Raw genomic sequence first — 14348 nt, forward strand, 5'->3', positions numbered from 1 at the left:
CCAAGCACCGCACGGTCAGCGCGGTCAGCGCGGTCAGCACGGTCAGCACGCTCGGCGCGCTCAGCGGCACAGGGGACTCGGCCTAAGTCCCTCCTTATTCACCAGCCTCCCTGCTGGCTCAACATAGTCACATGTCCATTGAAGAGGAACCTGCTAGGGGGCAGTGTGCATGTGTTGCATTATTACAAATATATTAAATGTGCAAGCAATAATGTACATTTAAAACAAATTATGCTACAGTATACTAGTGCATTTGATGGCAAATGTGTTGTGTTGTAAACATCAAAAGCAGGGTCAAATGTACTTACAAAATTGCAATAGGATGTTAAATAATTATTTATGGGATACAATCATTTTTGAGGCATATCAGACTTATTTTGTGCCCTGGCAACAGTCTTTGTTTTTGGTTGCAATCTCGAGCTCAATGTATCTTACAAAAATCCTTTAATTTAGGTGCATTGAAAATAGCATGTGATCCTTACAAAGCAATATGCGTAAAAATATTAACTATTCCATATGTCTCATCCTTCTCTTCTGTAACTAACTGTAATAAGGAGAGCAGACATGCTTGTAGAAGACTTTAACTGCAATCATCATGTTCACAGCAGAGTGACATTCAGAGACAACCTTTTTTTTCCACAATTGGCTGCTCTGTCATACTGTATAGACAATAACATGTTTGAATGACACTATATAAAGACCCAAGCAGTAGCACTACCAGAGTTTACAGTTCCAGTAGGTGTCTTGTGGCAGTGCATATCCATTACCTACAGTACTAGAGTTAACCTGTGAAGAATAGCACATAGGTACAAGTTATAGTAGATGACTATGAATCCTTCTAAGCTTAGGAGCAGAGCAGAAAATCACTTTAGTGCCCAGGAAGAGCAAGAAATGGATAACCTAGGGAAAAAAGCTTGGGATAATCCAGCCTATGATGGTTCTCCTTCTCTGAAGATTAAAGCCATTTACAACCCCAAAACTGTTCTGGAGAATCCCTATGACACTATGGACCACTTGGGCGATCCACCACCTTATCAAGAGGATAGGAAAATGAGGAAAAGATCAAATCTGTGTTCAGAGTTCTGCTTGCACATTGCCAAAGGAATAAGAGGTAAGGAAAGCAGGGATCTTTAAAAAAATTATGATAATTCAAGGATGATGGTGAAACCAGTGTAGGTCCCTGGGATTAGTTTGAAAGGGGTATGTTAACTGTGAACTTTTCCATGCACATCTGGGTGGTGATTTTATATTAAAATGTAGTAATATAGTAAGAGGAATATAGTAAGAGTAAAATAGTAAGAGGTTAATCTGTTGATCAGTGACAAATGTATTTGAAAAATGGGAACTATGCTGTATATAAGTGCACTGCAGTGTCTTGAAGCATTTAATTATACTGTACCATATGGGTGAGTATAGGAAACTCACATAATGGCTGTTTATAGACCTCTATAAATAGAAGAATAGATTATTAGACTTTAACCAATGACAGTAATTCTGCATTCAGTATATTTGAGAATTAATTTAAAGTTTTTAAGTCTGAAAATGTAGCAGCTGTTTAATGTTTGTGTAATATGAACAAAATATATGTGTGGAAAAACATAATAGAGTACCACAATAAATGACAGCAGATATAAAACTATTATCTACATAACCTTGCTGTAAACAAGGATTGTTCATGCCAAATGTCTGCTTTGCTAAAATATAGTAGTTTTTGTTTTGTCCATTCTTGTACTAACTTATGGTAAACTTGTTTGTTTAAAATCTTGCTCAGTGTTATAGATGCTATGTTGTGAACTGAGATACGTATATCATTCTCCACAAAAAAAATTTTTAAATAGCTAAACTAAACTAACATATACACCTATCAGTGCCAGGTATGTGTAGAAGAGGTGCGGTATACTTACAAATGCTTTGTAATGCTCATTGAGTTTTAAAAAAAATTGCTAGGATATTCTTTATATTATGCTTCCTTATGAAAATTGAAAGTTTGTATCAGTGATAACACTATTGATGATAGAATTCATTATCCCATAAGGGTTTCAATTTAGGAAAAGACCATTTCAGATAAAAGTAAGCTAATAACAGTTTAAATGCAGGTGATTGACAGATCTAAACAGAATTCAAAGCAGGAAAACAATTTTAAAATATATATATATATATATATATATATATATATATATATATTTAATGTCTCTACAGTTGAATGCTTTAAAGAGTTTTTTTTTTTTTTTTTTTTTTTTTTTTTTTTACAATGTTTGCCTAATCTCTTTCAGGATAAATCTGTAAACAGGCAAAATGTTAATCAATTATTTAAAAAGTAAATAAAAAATTGGGAATAAATTATCCTGCTGCTATTAGCCAAGCACATATAAGGGGAGAATAATAAGTGGCAGCAGATACATTTACAATTACATATTGTAGGGGCCAAAATAAAATAGAAACATGTTCATTTTTCGAATGAAACAATTAAGGAAAAATGACATGTGGTTGAATCTGCAATCAGTGTTCAAAGTGTGATGGTTGTAGGCGGAGGTTCAGAGCACCACTACTCCTGTGTTAGGAAACCTGCAGCACCACTACTTTCTAGTTACATATGAACAGCTTGGCTGACGTAAAAAGAAGAGATTTATACTCAAAGTGAAGTCTCCCATTCTATAAAAAAAACTCAAATCCACAGATGTCAGAGGGATCATTTATCAGTCTCCCGGGTTGCCAAACTGGGGCTAGTCCCAGGCAAAAGAATTGCACCAAATTTATCACAGGGCAAAATCCCAATGTTTCACACCCGTGCTGAGTTTATGCACTGGCTTTACCCCCGTTCTGCCGCTGGGAGACTTATTAAATAATCCCCAGAATGTTTCTAAATTGAAAACAGTATCCATAAGTTTTTTAGAGCCCCATGTCTATAACATGTGAGAGCGCCAGATAAGTATTAATAATAACAAAATTATTTTGTTTGCATACAGCACTGATAGCCCCTGACCCATGAAGCTTACACTCTAATGTTGATGCATGGGCAACCAGGAAATAAAGCAACTTGCCCGTGGTCTCAAAGAGCTAACACTGGGATTCTGAACCCGGCTCTCGTGGTTTGAAGGTAGCATTGTTGTTTTTAGTCAGTGTCTTTACTCACTGAGCCACGGCAGTTATTCACCGACAACCCAAGTACAACCCAAATATGTCCAAAATTTTAAAAAGAAAATGGGACGAGCACATCAGGGTGACAAACTTTATTATAGAAAACATTGTGTATGGGTGGAGAAATAAAGGCACACGGGGGGATTCAAATTGTAGGGGCACAATAGAGGACAATAAGATTTGCATAAGTTCACAGTATTATGTATCATACATGTATTCATCGTGTGTGTGTGTGTGTGTGTGTGTGTGTGTGTGTGTGTGTGTGTGTGTGTGTGTGTATATATACACAACTGGTGGATGCATGCTGGCTAAGATAGACACGTACAGTCACTGCCAGTCTCCTGCCCAGAGTCTACAAAAACCAAACTGTATCAGCGCTCAAAAATAATGAAGGACTTACATTTTACTTTTGGGCTCACCAAGTTTCTTCTTTAATGTGTCAAAAAAAACAGCAATACAGAAAAGTCAGCACACACAGGGAACGAAAATGTCTCCAGGGTCTACCCAAGATTATGGGAGACTTGGCCAGTCTAGAACTTCAGGGCCCGCATTTCTCCTGGATAACCATTGGGCCAGGCTAGAAAATACACATATGACAAATTACAAGCTACATTTGGTGTTCCATAAAATTACTGAAACAGACTAGTTTGGACTTTTTCAGCATTTAAAAAAAAAAATACATTAACCAATGTAATTTTTAGAAGCAGTCAGCAGATGGTGGTGTTACTTGTATATTCCAGCCAGGTAATGTGCTTATTTTACAATCCAATCATGATACTCCTTTATCTGTAAATTGCAAACATTTCAAATACTGTACATTGCTCTTTTCATCATACAGTGGCCCCTATTTAATATACGATTTAGACATATTTCCTTTGGGGTTTAGATAGGGTTTACTTCCCTCGCAAAGAGAATACGGCATATTGAATGGGGGGCAGCTTATGTAACCATACTGTAGCATCCATTTCAGTTTGCTATACTTGAATTAATTGGTACATTTTCTTTATTTATATCTGTACTATATATAGGGAACCATGTTAAAAATGGTTTTTGAAGCAAAAAGTGGCACTGTGTGCTCATTTGCATGTAATTTCCCAGAATCCCTTGCTGCAGTGGAAGTGCTGTGTGCTGGGTGATAATGGGGAAAGGCGGGGTTACAGACCTGCCTAAGACATGCAGATGAGCATACAGTTGTATTTACATTTGCATATATATATATATATATATATATATATATATTATGACAAAAATTGTGACATGTACTGGAAATTTATGAAAAATGTAGCAAAGCACTTGTTTTGAAGACATGCGCACATCTCTATCTGGAAGGGAAGATAGCACATTGAGTGTTATAAATAGCTCACTATTCATCACATTAGTGTTTTGTTATAAACAATAGTGCAGGGAGAGAGAAACATGCATGTGTTTGCATAGAGAAAGGAGAGCTTTTGTGTCTAGACAAGTGATAAGAGCCTTTGTGTATACAAGAAGAGACTTTTTTTTACTGCTGCTGGGTATATATCTGTATATTTGTATTTATATTGTACACAATTCTTCTTGTCCTTCGCAGAACAGGTGTTAGAATAACGTGCACGTTACAAGAAGGGACCCCCACTCCAAAGACTTTACAATTTGAGAATTTACTTGAATGGATAATAATGTCTATCACACTTTAGTGTATATGACCCTATTTGTTTACACCCATATTGAGGCCTTGCTTATATACACTATATACTGGTATGAATAAGGACAATTCACCATAGGAGTTACGATAAAGACATTGCCAGAATGTTTCTAGTGATAATTTGCATTTATCAGTTGCAGTTGTTTCTGTATTGGCATATTGCATAGTGACTGCTGTCTGTTAAAGACAGCAATGCCACTCACATTATTAGCATAAGCATTACCGTTGGTGGAGACACCAAGCAACATAGCAGCTGAATATTCATGAATATAGTGTCATATTTTCTGCCAGTACAACCCGATCATCAACTTCACTGCAACCAAAATAAATGGTGCTTAGAATTATTCCTTTGACCCTCAACCCCCAATATCGTAGCAGTGGCACAATCGAGATCATTGACATTTGACTGGAAATTAAGTTTTAAATAAATCTATTGACAAATGTTTCAACGTAGTGCCACGTTTTACCAACCATATTCGTAAGCCCCTGTTCAAATACAGTGAAATGCAGCGTTACAGTATGTGCTGTTAAAGGGGCAATCCCTCCTAGCACCAAAGTGAACTCATTCAAGTGACATGTGTAAGGGGCCTCATCTGAGCAATAATTACCAATTTTTTTACCCAGTTCTGACATTTCTTCTAGCTATAGTACTTCATTTGGTGAGAAGTTACTGTAGCCCAGATCCAGCAAAGGGGGCTAAGCTTTAGCACGACTTTACTAGAGCTGTGGTTTCGTCTTCTCCAGGAGGATCGCTATTTTTTGGTTCCCTTCTGTGTTCTGGATATGAGCTGTGAGTTACTCGGAGTGGGCACTCCTCACTTCAGAGTATTGTGTGCAACGCAGCAGGACGTGTGTTTCATCTACTACCTCTCCTAGATCACATCGCTGGCGCAGTCTCATCTCTCGGAGCTTCTAGTCCTGTCTTTGTCTAACCGGTTTCTATTTCTAGGCCATGGGCAGGCCCGAGCTAGGGCAACCATTAGGCAACCTAAGGTGTATTCTCCCTGTAGGCTGTGATAAGTCTCCAGCTTCTTTGATCGCTGGATATAATTTTTCTATATCATCGCATACTGTTCCTTAATTTTGCTAGTGATTGAGTTGATTTGTTTTTTTTGTCAGGTTGTTGATCTGTGTGGGGATTTGTTCTGGGAGTAAGAGGACAAAGCTGTTTGATGGTAAAGAGTTTAATGAGGAGCTCCTGGTTTTCATTAAAGCAGCAAAAAATGTAGTACTGCGCGATCTGTTTGACAATTTTTGTAATTACAGGATTGAAGCAGGGGGTTTCCGGAGCTGAACTGTGCTAATTTCAGCTCCGGGGACCCCCTGCTTCCAGAAATACTTACCTCCCTATGGGGTGCCGGTATCTCTGTGGAGTTTAAATGTCCAGATCAGGCGGGCCTATAGGAAGCTGCAAGGGATGACGTCACGGCTTCCTATCGGCTGGTGGGACATTTAAGCCGCCATTTCGTTAGGCACAAGTGTTCCCTTGGCTGCAGATACCAACACCCCCTTGGGAGGTAAGTATCTCTTGAAGCAGGGGGTCTCCGGAGTTGAACAGTGCTACATGTTTTGCTGCTTTGACTGTAACATTACTACTCTGCTCCCCCTATTGAACAGTGGGTTTATTTTGTAACAAAAGAATCCTCAATGCAGGTTTTGAGCAGTTTAAGACAACACGTGGCTCCTATGGAAAGCAAAAAGGCCAAAGTACCTTATGTTCCATTTGCATATCTACTTCCGGGAGTCAAATCTCACTCATTTTCTGTGAGTATTACTGATGTGTAGTATCAGTGATCTTATAGACTTCCCTGGAGCTCACTGATAAAAAAGCCACCACTTTATCATTAAAATCGCTTTATTGGTTCAAAATCCCTAAATTTCACTGATTCTGGTCCTTGGAAGTTTTACAGAGAAATCATGTAGCAGCTGAAAACCCAGATTGATCCAATGAAGATCAATGTTATTTTATGGGCGTGTGAATCTTTAGCATTGCACCCTGCAAGAAAAATGTCATCAAAATTAGGTTAAAGTTTTGAATAAAATTGTTTTTGAGTTTAACCTTTCTGCGATTGAGAGGCCGGAGACACATTGCTGGCTCCACCAGCATTGAAGAGGTTAAACATTGGTGCAGCGCATACACTGAAACACATGTGAATTGATCCGTCTTCTACTGAGATACATTGTTTCGGGGAATATTTTTCAGGGGGAAAAGCAGAATAATTATTCTTTTTGAGCAAATCTTGAGGCAGCCTCATAAATAGGGAAACGAGGCGGTATGGGTCATAGCATAGGGATGTGATTGACATTAGTAAACCCCACCCTGGTAAGATGCTTGCCACTCATTGTGTTGGCTCATTTGGTAATGTAAGGAAATTTAAAAAAAAATGGAAATATTCTTTTTTAAAACATGTTACTTTTATGTTTTTTTTTTTTTCAATTATATGTATTTTTCAGTCAGTAAACTTAGATTTTTTTTTTTCTTGGAGGGCTATGTGCTTAGACAATAAAAAAATGTGGAACACAGAAGAAAATACATTCTTCCACCGATGGCGCCCCCGGTGGGGTTTAGAGAAGAGAGTGTTTCAGGTCAGTAATCTGGACCCTTCAGCAGTAGCCAGATCATGCACATTTGGTGGAGCTGCTTAAGTATTCAGAGATACTGAACAAGTTTTGAGTTGACTATTGAAAAATAACAGCCCGGAAATGACCACTCCGTCAACGCGTTTTGATTTTGTTTTTTTTCCAAGGTAAAGAACAATAGCATCAGGTCCAAGAACGTTTTCCCATTTCTATTAATGGCAGCAAAACTATACTTGGCAGCACCCCGGAAATACCCCTAAACTCCTCCGATGACAGCCTAGCATGAGAGAATTTGGTCAATCTTGGTGGTGGAAAAGTTAACAGCCTTAAATAATGATAAATCAATTAAACCATTCTGTGTATGGAGTCCATTCCTGGAGTACTTGGCAGATCAATTCAGCATAATAAACAGGCCTTGTAATCCCAGAAAACTGTTATATTAGAAATATCAAAAGGAGAGAGAAAGGGAGAGGAGGGCTGAGCCTGTGGATGGAGGAGATTATTAATAGAAGTTGATCATTTGTCACCAAGACTGTTTTCCTTATTATTATTATTATTATTTTATGTATAGTTATAGTAAAAGAGAGGGATTATGAGAAGAATCGTTGAATGATTATGTGTTGGAGGAAAAAATAAATCAAATAAAATCATTATAATGGTGCAATATTGTGTCTTTGTTTTATACTATGTTTCAGCTGAGCCGTTAGGTTCTTGTGGTCTGGGTGTATAACTGAAGCTGTGCTTGCCCATCCCTGCTTAAAAAATATGAACGACTTTATCTTTTGATATATATACATAATTTAAGTATTTTTGAAGTATAAAAAATGGTAGCCCCTTTTCTCGCTTCTGGATAATTGGTTATGTCATCAAATGCATATTATTGTACTAGAAATAAAATAGAATAAACAGTAGCATCGTACCAGACCTGTCAACTCTCACTGATTTTCTGTCAGTCTACTGATTTTTATCATCAGCTTCTCATCATCTTCAATAGAGTCGCACTGATAAAATCAGTACTTTTTCGATCAAATGCCATTTTTGGCTCCAGAAACCCCAAATATCACTGATTTTCAGTCTTAGGAGTTTGACTTCTCTGTCAATTTTTATGTTCCATACGAATATGAAATAATCTGACAGTGTCTCTGACAGATCTGGTCATGTGATCACTTAAGCAGCGATCACATGACCACCACCACCCCCTGGTGGTCACAAACAGAAGTTAAGGGGTCTCCAGTTCAAGTTCGATCAGGCCCACTGCTCAGCCCCTGGATAATGAACCAAATGTCCTTAGGCTGTTTAAACCTTACTTTTTACTGGGGTTTGATAATACATTCACTAACGTTGGTAAAAGTAGAGTAGTTATACCTACCACTGGTGCTGGCATTGGTCATTGCATTAACCCGTTACTTTCTACTTACTAAAGCCCAGTCCCACAAAAGGATACTAAGCTTTATCACGCCTTTATTCCCATTCACATGAAAAATAGAAATATTTAGGAACCTGTGGGGTCCCAGAACATTGGGGGACCACGTGTCAGTCCCAGGAGATCCCCACAGTTCAGGTTATAGTATTAAAAAGTAAATGAGTAAATCCCCTGTCATTGCAGCAGTAGATTATGCCTATTTTGTTCTTGTGGTTTTTCGCCGTTAAAGTGTCGGCCCACGTGTATGTTAACCCCTTTGATGCCTGAAGGTATTTCTTTGCAATGCATTGTTAGTCTCAGGCATGGAAGGGGTTATATTATTTTGTTTCACGAGTTGAGCTCATCAGTACAAACGGCACTTGCACTTTTTGTTTCAATTTGCTGGTTGGAATCCTGTAGAAGTGTGACCAAGAAACCTACAAACAAAAAACACAAGATCAACACACGTCCAAATTCACTAAAACTCAACATGTCCTCCTGATTACTAACCCTTTCCTATTACTTATATAGCGTATATACCTTTTATATGCATAAAATCCTGCACATATATGTATGTATGTATGTCTTTATGTCTTTATTTATATAGCGCCATTAATGTACATAGCGCTTCACAGCACATCTTTTACTCCTAATATTTCATTTAAATTGGGGTTTTGGTTACATCTTTTGGCTACATTCTCATAATCTTGCCAACTACCAAGCAATATGTCAGTTTGCTTCTATGTATGTATGTATGTATGTATGTATGTATGTATGTATATTTTAATCATTTATGAAGCTCTATACCAAATAATGTTTACAATACTCTTCAATATTCACCAGTATTTACCCTTATTTGCCAACTTTTTGGGTCAAATGTTTGCGACAATTGATCTAAAAAAAAAAAAGAAGATATTCTTGGTTGGTAATTTTTGGAGGTTTCATATTTCCACAATATTTTTGCCAGCTGCACATATCCATATTTTGCCAAGTTTGCAGAGGTTTCGCTCATCTCTATTCATCATTACCGTCCCGTGCAAGCAATATCCCAAGCATGGTCAAGACGCGGCGGGAGGACTAAAACCATAACACGGATAACACTGGCAGAGATGGGGATTCACACAATAACATTCACTCTCCCTCCCCCAACAAAATGTGTAGTGCAAAAAGCCAACAGGGATATGATTTATGTTTATGCCCTCGTAAACAGTTGGAGTTATTTACTAAAGTCTCTTGGCAGAACCAAAACACATGTAGGGAAAGAATTCCTCAATCTGATTCCAAAACCTTTAGGGGAACACATATAGTGTACATCGGAATGTATAATGTGTCCTTGTGCACACAACAAACATGAGCGATATATACATTTGATATTGGAGTCGAGCCCATTCAATGTGTGCATTAATGTGATATCATCCAACCAGTATGGGGAGGGGGGGGGGGTCAGCGCATCCCCAACCTCAACCCCCTGATGTTTGAAAAACCCCACTGTTAGTCACACTGGCTCAAAACAGCTCCCAAAAGGTTGTATGAACAAAGTCACTTCATACAGTCCCGCTAATGGAGCCGCTGAGGGATCCTGATGTCACGGTGAGTTCCTTCTCCTCGGTAGGCGTGCTCTTGTCACGGTATACCCACAAGGTAAGGGAAACTAAAAAGGAGAGGCAGAGCAGTGCAATGAAAAATGTGCTGGACGTGTATGAGTGAGATCAAAGACGTATATGTTTGTTCATTAAATGAAGTCTTTGATCTCACTCATACACGTCCAGTGCCTTTTTTAACCGCACGGCTGTGCACTGCCTCTCCTTTTTTGGGTTCTCCTATCCTGGCAGAACCAGGGGGAAAAAAACAGATGGAAGAAAATGAATCCCATTAAAAGCAATGGGCATTTTTCTTTCATTGATAAATCTGGTGCAGTTATTTTGCCTTGCCCCAGTTTTGCAGATGCAAGTAAATAACCCCCTTAGACGTAAGGAAGGACATCAATTAGTACCCCTCCCCGGCCATGCATCAAAGCTGGAAATGTAATTACTGAAAGAGTAGCAGATGCATGGTGTCGCCTTCCAGTAGAAGTGGTGGGTGCAAATCAAAGGATTAAAAAATTCTTGGTATAGACATGATAATAGAAGCATACAAGGATAGGAAGTACCTAACTCATCTGAAATCTGGAACAGTCAATGTGGATTCAAGTGTAGATCACAATGAAATATCGATGCACTGACAAAAACCCAGGACATACTTGAAAACGAGAGGTAACTCTCAATGTATTACTTCCTGGTAAAATATTTTATAAATAATAAATAAATGTTTATTCTGACTTTTCTTCTTTAATATGATAGGACTTTGGGGAACAACTCTGACAGAAGATACAGCAGAAAATCGAGAGCTTTATGTCAAGACAACACTGAGAGAGCTACTTGTTTACATTGTCTTCTTGGTGGACATCTGTCTTTGTGAGTATGCAGAAAGATGACACACTCTCCATGTTGAGGTTTGCCGCTATTACTGTGCACATTTAAATTTGTAATGGAAATACAGTGGATACTGATGGGACTATTTATTAATGAATTGTCTGGAAAGCATATGCGGTTGATTTGTGCACATACGTGTTATATGTAAACTGTATGGAGCACATATGCAGTTCGTTTGTGTGCATGCATGTTATATGTAAACTGTATGGAACGCACAAGCGGTTCCTTGAATTTGTAAGTATGCGTGTTATATGTAAATTGTATGGAATGCTTATGCAGTTCATTTGTGCGCATGCGTGTTATATGTAAACTGTATGGAACACAAATGCAGTTCATTTGTGCGCATGTGTGTTATATGTGTAGCCAAGTGTAAGATTGGTGTACATATCTCTTTCTCATGTTGGCAGTAAACCTGGTAAGTATGCAGGATTGCCAGCAACAATCAATGGAGGTTTGCCCTCAAACCCTGGTGAGGTGTCATATGTCCCCAAAGGAAGTGACAACATGCATTGTGCCCACACTTAGTGGTACAGAGCAGGTTTGTTCTCTGGGGGGTGATATAAGACACAGCACTGCCTAAAGTTAGAAGTTCAGTTTCCTGTTGTTGTGCTGCTCTGTTCACTGAGAGGCACATGAAGGTCTGCAACAATGTTGCAGTGTCTCCTGCTAGCTGTGAGTCAGTGAGCATACTCAGCAGAGTGAACAGAGTTAGAGGAGCTGACAGACAGAGCAGCTCAAGAGAGGAGCTGAGAAAGACAAAGCAGCTTAGGAAAGGAGATTACAGCAGCCAGAGAAGCTGGGGAATCTCTTTGAGAGTAAAGGTGGAAAGCAGCTCTATTAGGGAAAAGGGACCTTCCTAATGAAGTGCTGCAAAGAGATGAGCGGCTGAGCTGTTATCTGTGAGGGGCAGCTTGCCCATACCATGCAAATAAAGATGCCCTTGTTAAAGATACCTCCACTGGGTGAGTGTGAAGTTACTCAGCAGTGGATGGCACCACCAAGAAGGAGTTCCTCGCCAGGACCATCTCCCTGCGGAAGCACAGATCCTGATGAGGTGGAGGCGCTGCACATGAAGTAAGTTGGACTCGCACCCACTACCTCAGCTACCTATCCTGATGACATCCCCTAATACCATCAAGCGGGAGACTCAGGAGTCCTGTTACTCGCAGGTGCACCACCACACACGACCTTGTAATGGGGACCGGTTAGACCACACGGGCCAATGTGAGATTGGGTGGGTCAGACAAGGGGGGTCCAGCCGTTACATATGTAAACTGTTTGAAAGCATATGCATGTTATATGTAAACTGTATGGAACACGGATGAGGTGCGGTTAACAAATTGTTCACACGGCTGTAATCTTGCACCTTGTCAGAGTGCCGAAGAAAAACAATCTCTGTCTACATCTGTATGTGTATCTCCAGTGTTCAGCCACACTTTCAATTCATACTTTAGGTGTACAGTGTGTATTGGTATTTTCTCACAAATGTGCCACAGACTTGGTACCAAGTTCCCATAATCACTGTTATTGCAATCACATGGCCCTGAATCCCTCCCCCAGCTACCCTAAAAAGAACAGGAAACCCGCCTTGTATGCTCTGAACTTGGCCCGAGCCACATCTGTGATTTGTGATAAACTCCATCAAATGCCATGCTATACGTCAGCATAAGGGCAATTTCTTACTCCATGTTCCTAATGGCAATAGATACTGAAAGGTTGATACATAAACCCCAAGAGGAACTTAAAATTAAAGGGCAATTTATCCATTTTCCTATAGCTGATGTAAAGCCCTTCTGTCTGTTTTTCCTAGGTCCATAATCTACAATGTTTTAATGTTCCTAATATCTTAAGGCAATGGTTCCCAAATCCAGTCCTCCAGGAACACCAACAGTGCAGGTCTCTCATTAGCACAGGTGGCCCAATCACCTTGTGACAGGGCCTTAAACCCTGTCTAAATAGGGCTCCAAATAGGAAGCCTGTATCTGGCTGATGAGTCCAGCAGAGAGCTGGTTAATTGCAGCTAGTGACAATTAGTCATTCTCCACGGCTCATCAGTCAGGTAGAAAAGCCTCTGCTTAAACTACAGGGGATCTCTTGAGCACAGAGGGACTGTGTTGCCTGAGGAGACTCATAAGAACAGTTGTCTTGAGCACAGAAGGACTGTGCTGCCAGCAAGATACCCAGAAACCAGACCCTCTACAGCCAGCGCGCAGCGGACCCTGGAACCCACCCAAGGGTGGCCCCCCCAACAGACACAACTCAGAGACTGACATAAAGAGCCCCCTGCTTACAGGTACCTCTTTGAACTTTGGGGTCATAGGTTAGCAAGAGGCCTATCTTCCCAGCCCTGCAGATAGGGACTGGGACAGTGAGTAAGCCCTTACCAAGTGATAGGATTTTTGTTTATTTGGTTGCTTAGTTAAACTGTATTGCTTGAAGCTGCGAGCTGAATTAAAGCCTTGGTTTATTTTCCCCAAATATGTCTCCCTGGTTGTACCTCTGCACATGTCTCTTACACACCTGTGCTCAAGAAGTGGTATACTTAAAACCTGCACTGTTCGTGTGTCTTGAGGACTAGATTTGGGAACCACTGGCTTAAGGTCTTTTTCCAAGCTCTGGGAAGGCCTACTTTTGCTTTGGAAATAAGGGATTAAACTAAAGATAGTAGAATGACTACAGAAGATATAATTACATAGATGCAAGTTTACTTTGTCTAGTTTTACCATACTCTATATTGTACAAACATTTCAAAACAAACATTATTTCGCCATAAATGTGTTTGCATTGTGCAGAGCTATTGTACTGGAGAAAACACCTGTTTCATTCATTATGCATTGTTGAGTTGGTATTTAGTATTAAAAGTAAATGAAATGATCATTTATATAATATTTAGCAATCGTAGGAATGCTGCATTGCGCCCAATGGCAAAACCTTTAGATTGTGAAGTTATATTTCAGATTTTATAAGAGACAGATAGAAAATTGGAATAGAAACTACACCAGTCGGCTACTAGTTTATTTGTTCTCTTAGTTCTCTTACACTGGGACCACATAGTTCATGATGCATTGAAACA

At 39.4% G+C, this 14348-nt stretch overlaps 1 protein-coding gene across 1 annotated transcript in view; it reads left to right on the forward strand.

The window, feature by feature from the left end:
- Window positions 1–755: 755 nt before the first annotated feature.
- PKD2L1 (polycystin 2 like 1, transient receptor potential cation channel) overlaps window positions 756–14348 on the forward strand; it is a 38595-nt gene continuing 25002 nt past the window's right edge. The window contains exons 1-2 of the mRNA XM_075610888.1: window positions 756–1111; window positions 11144–11257. Coding sequence (XP_075467003.1) covers window positions 823–1111; window positions 11144–11257 — 403 coding nt within the window. The 5' untranslated portion in view covers window positions 756–822. The remainder of the gene's footprint in view (window positions 1112–11143; window positions 11258–14348) is intronic.

Source organism: Ascaphus truei, chromosome 8 (assembly GCF_040206685.1).
Source record: "Ascaphus truei isolate aAscTru1 chromosome 8, aAscTru1.hap1, whole genome shotgun sequence".
NCBI lineage: Eukaryota > Metazoa > Chordata > Amphibia > Anura > Ascaphidae > Ascaphus > Ascaphus truei.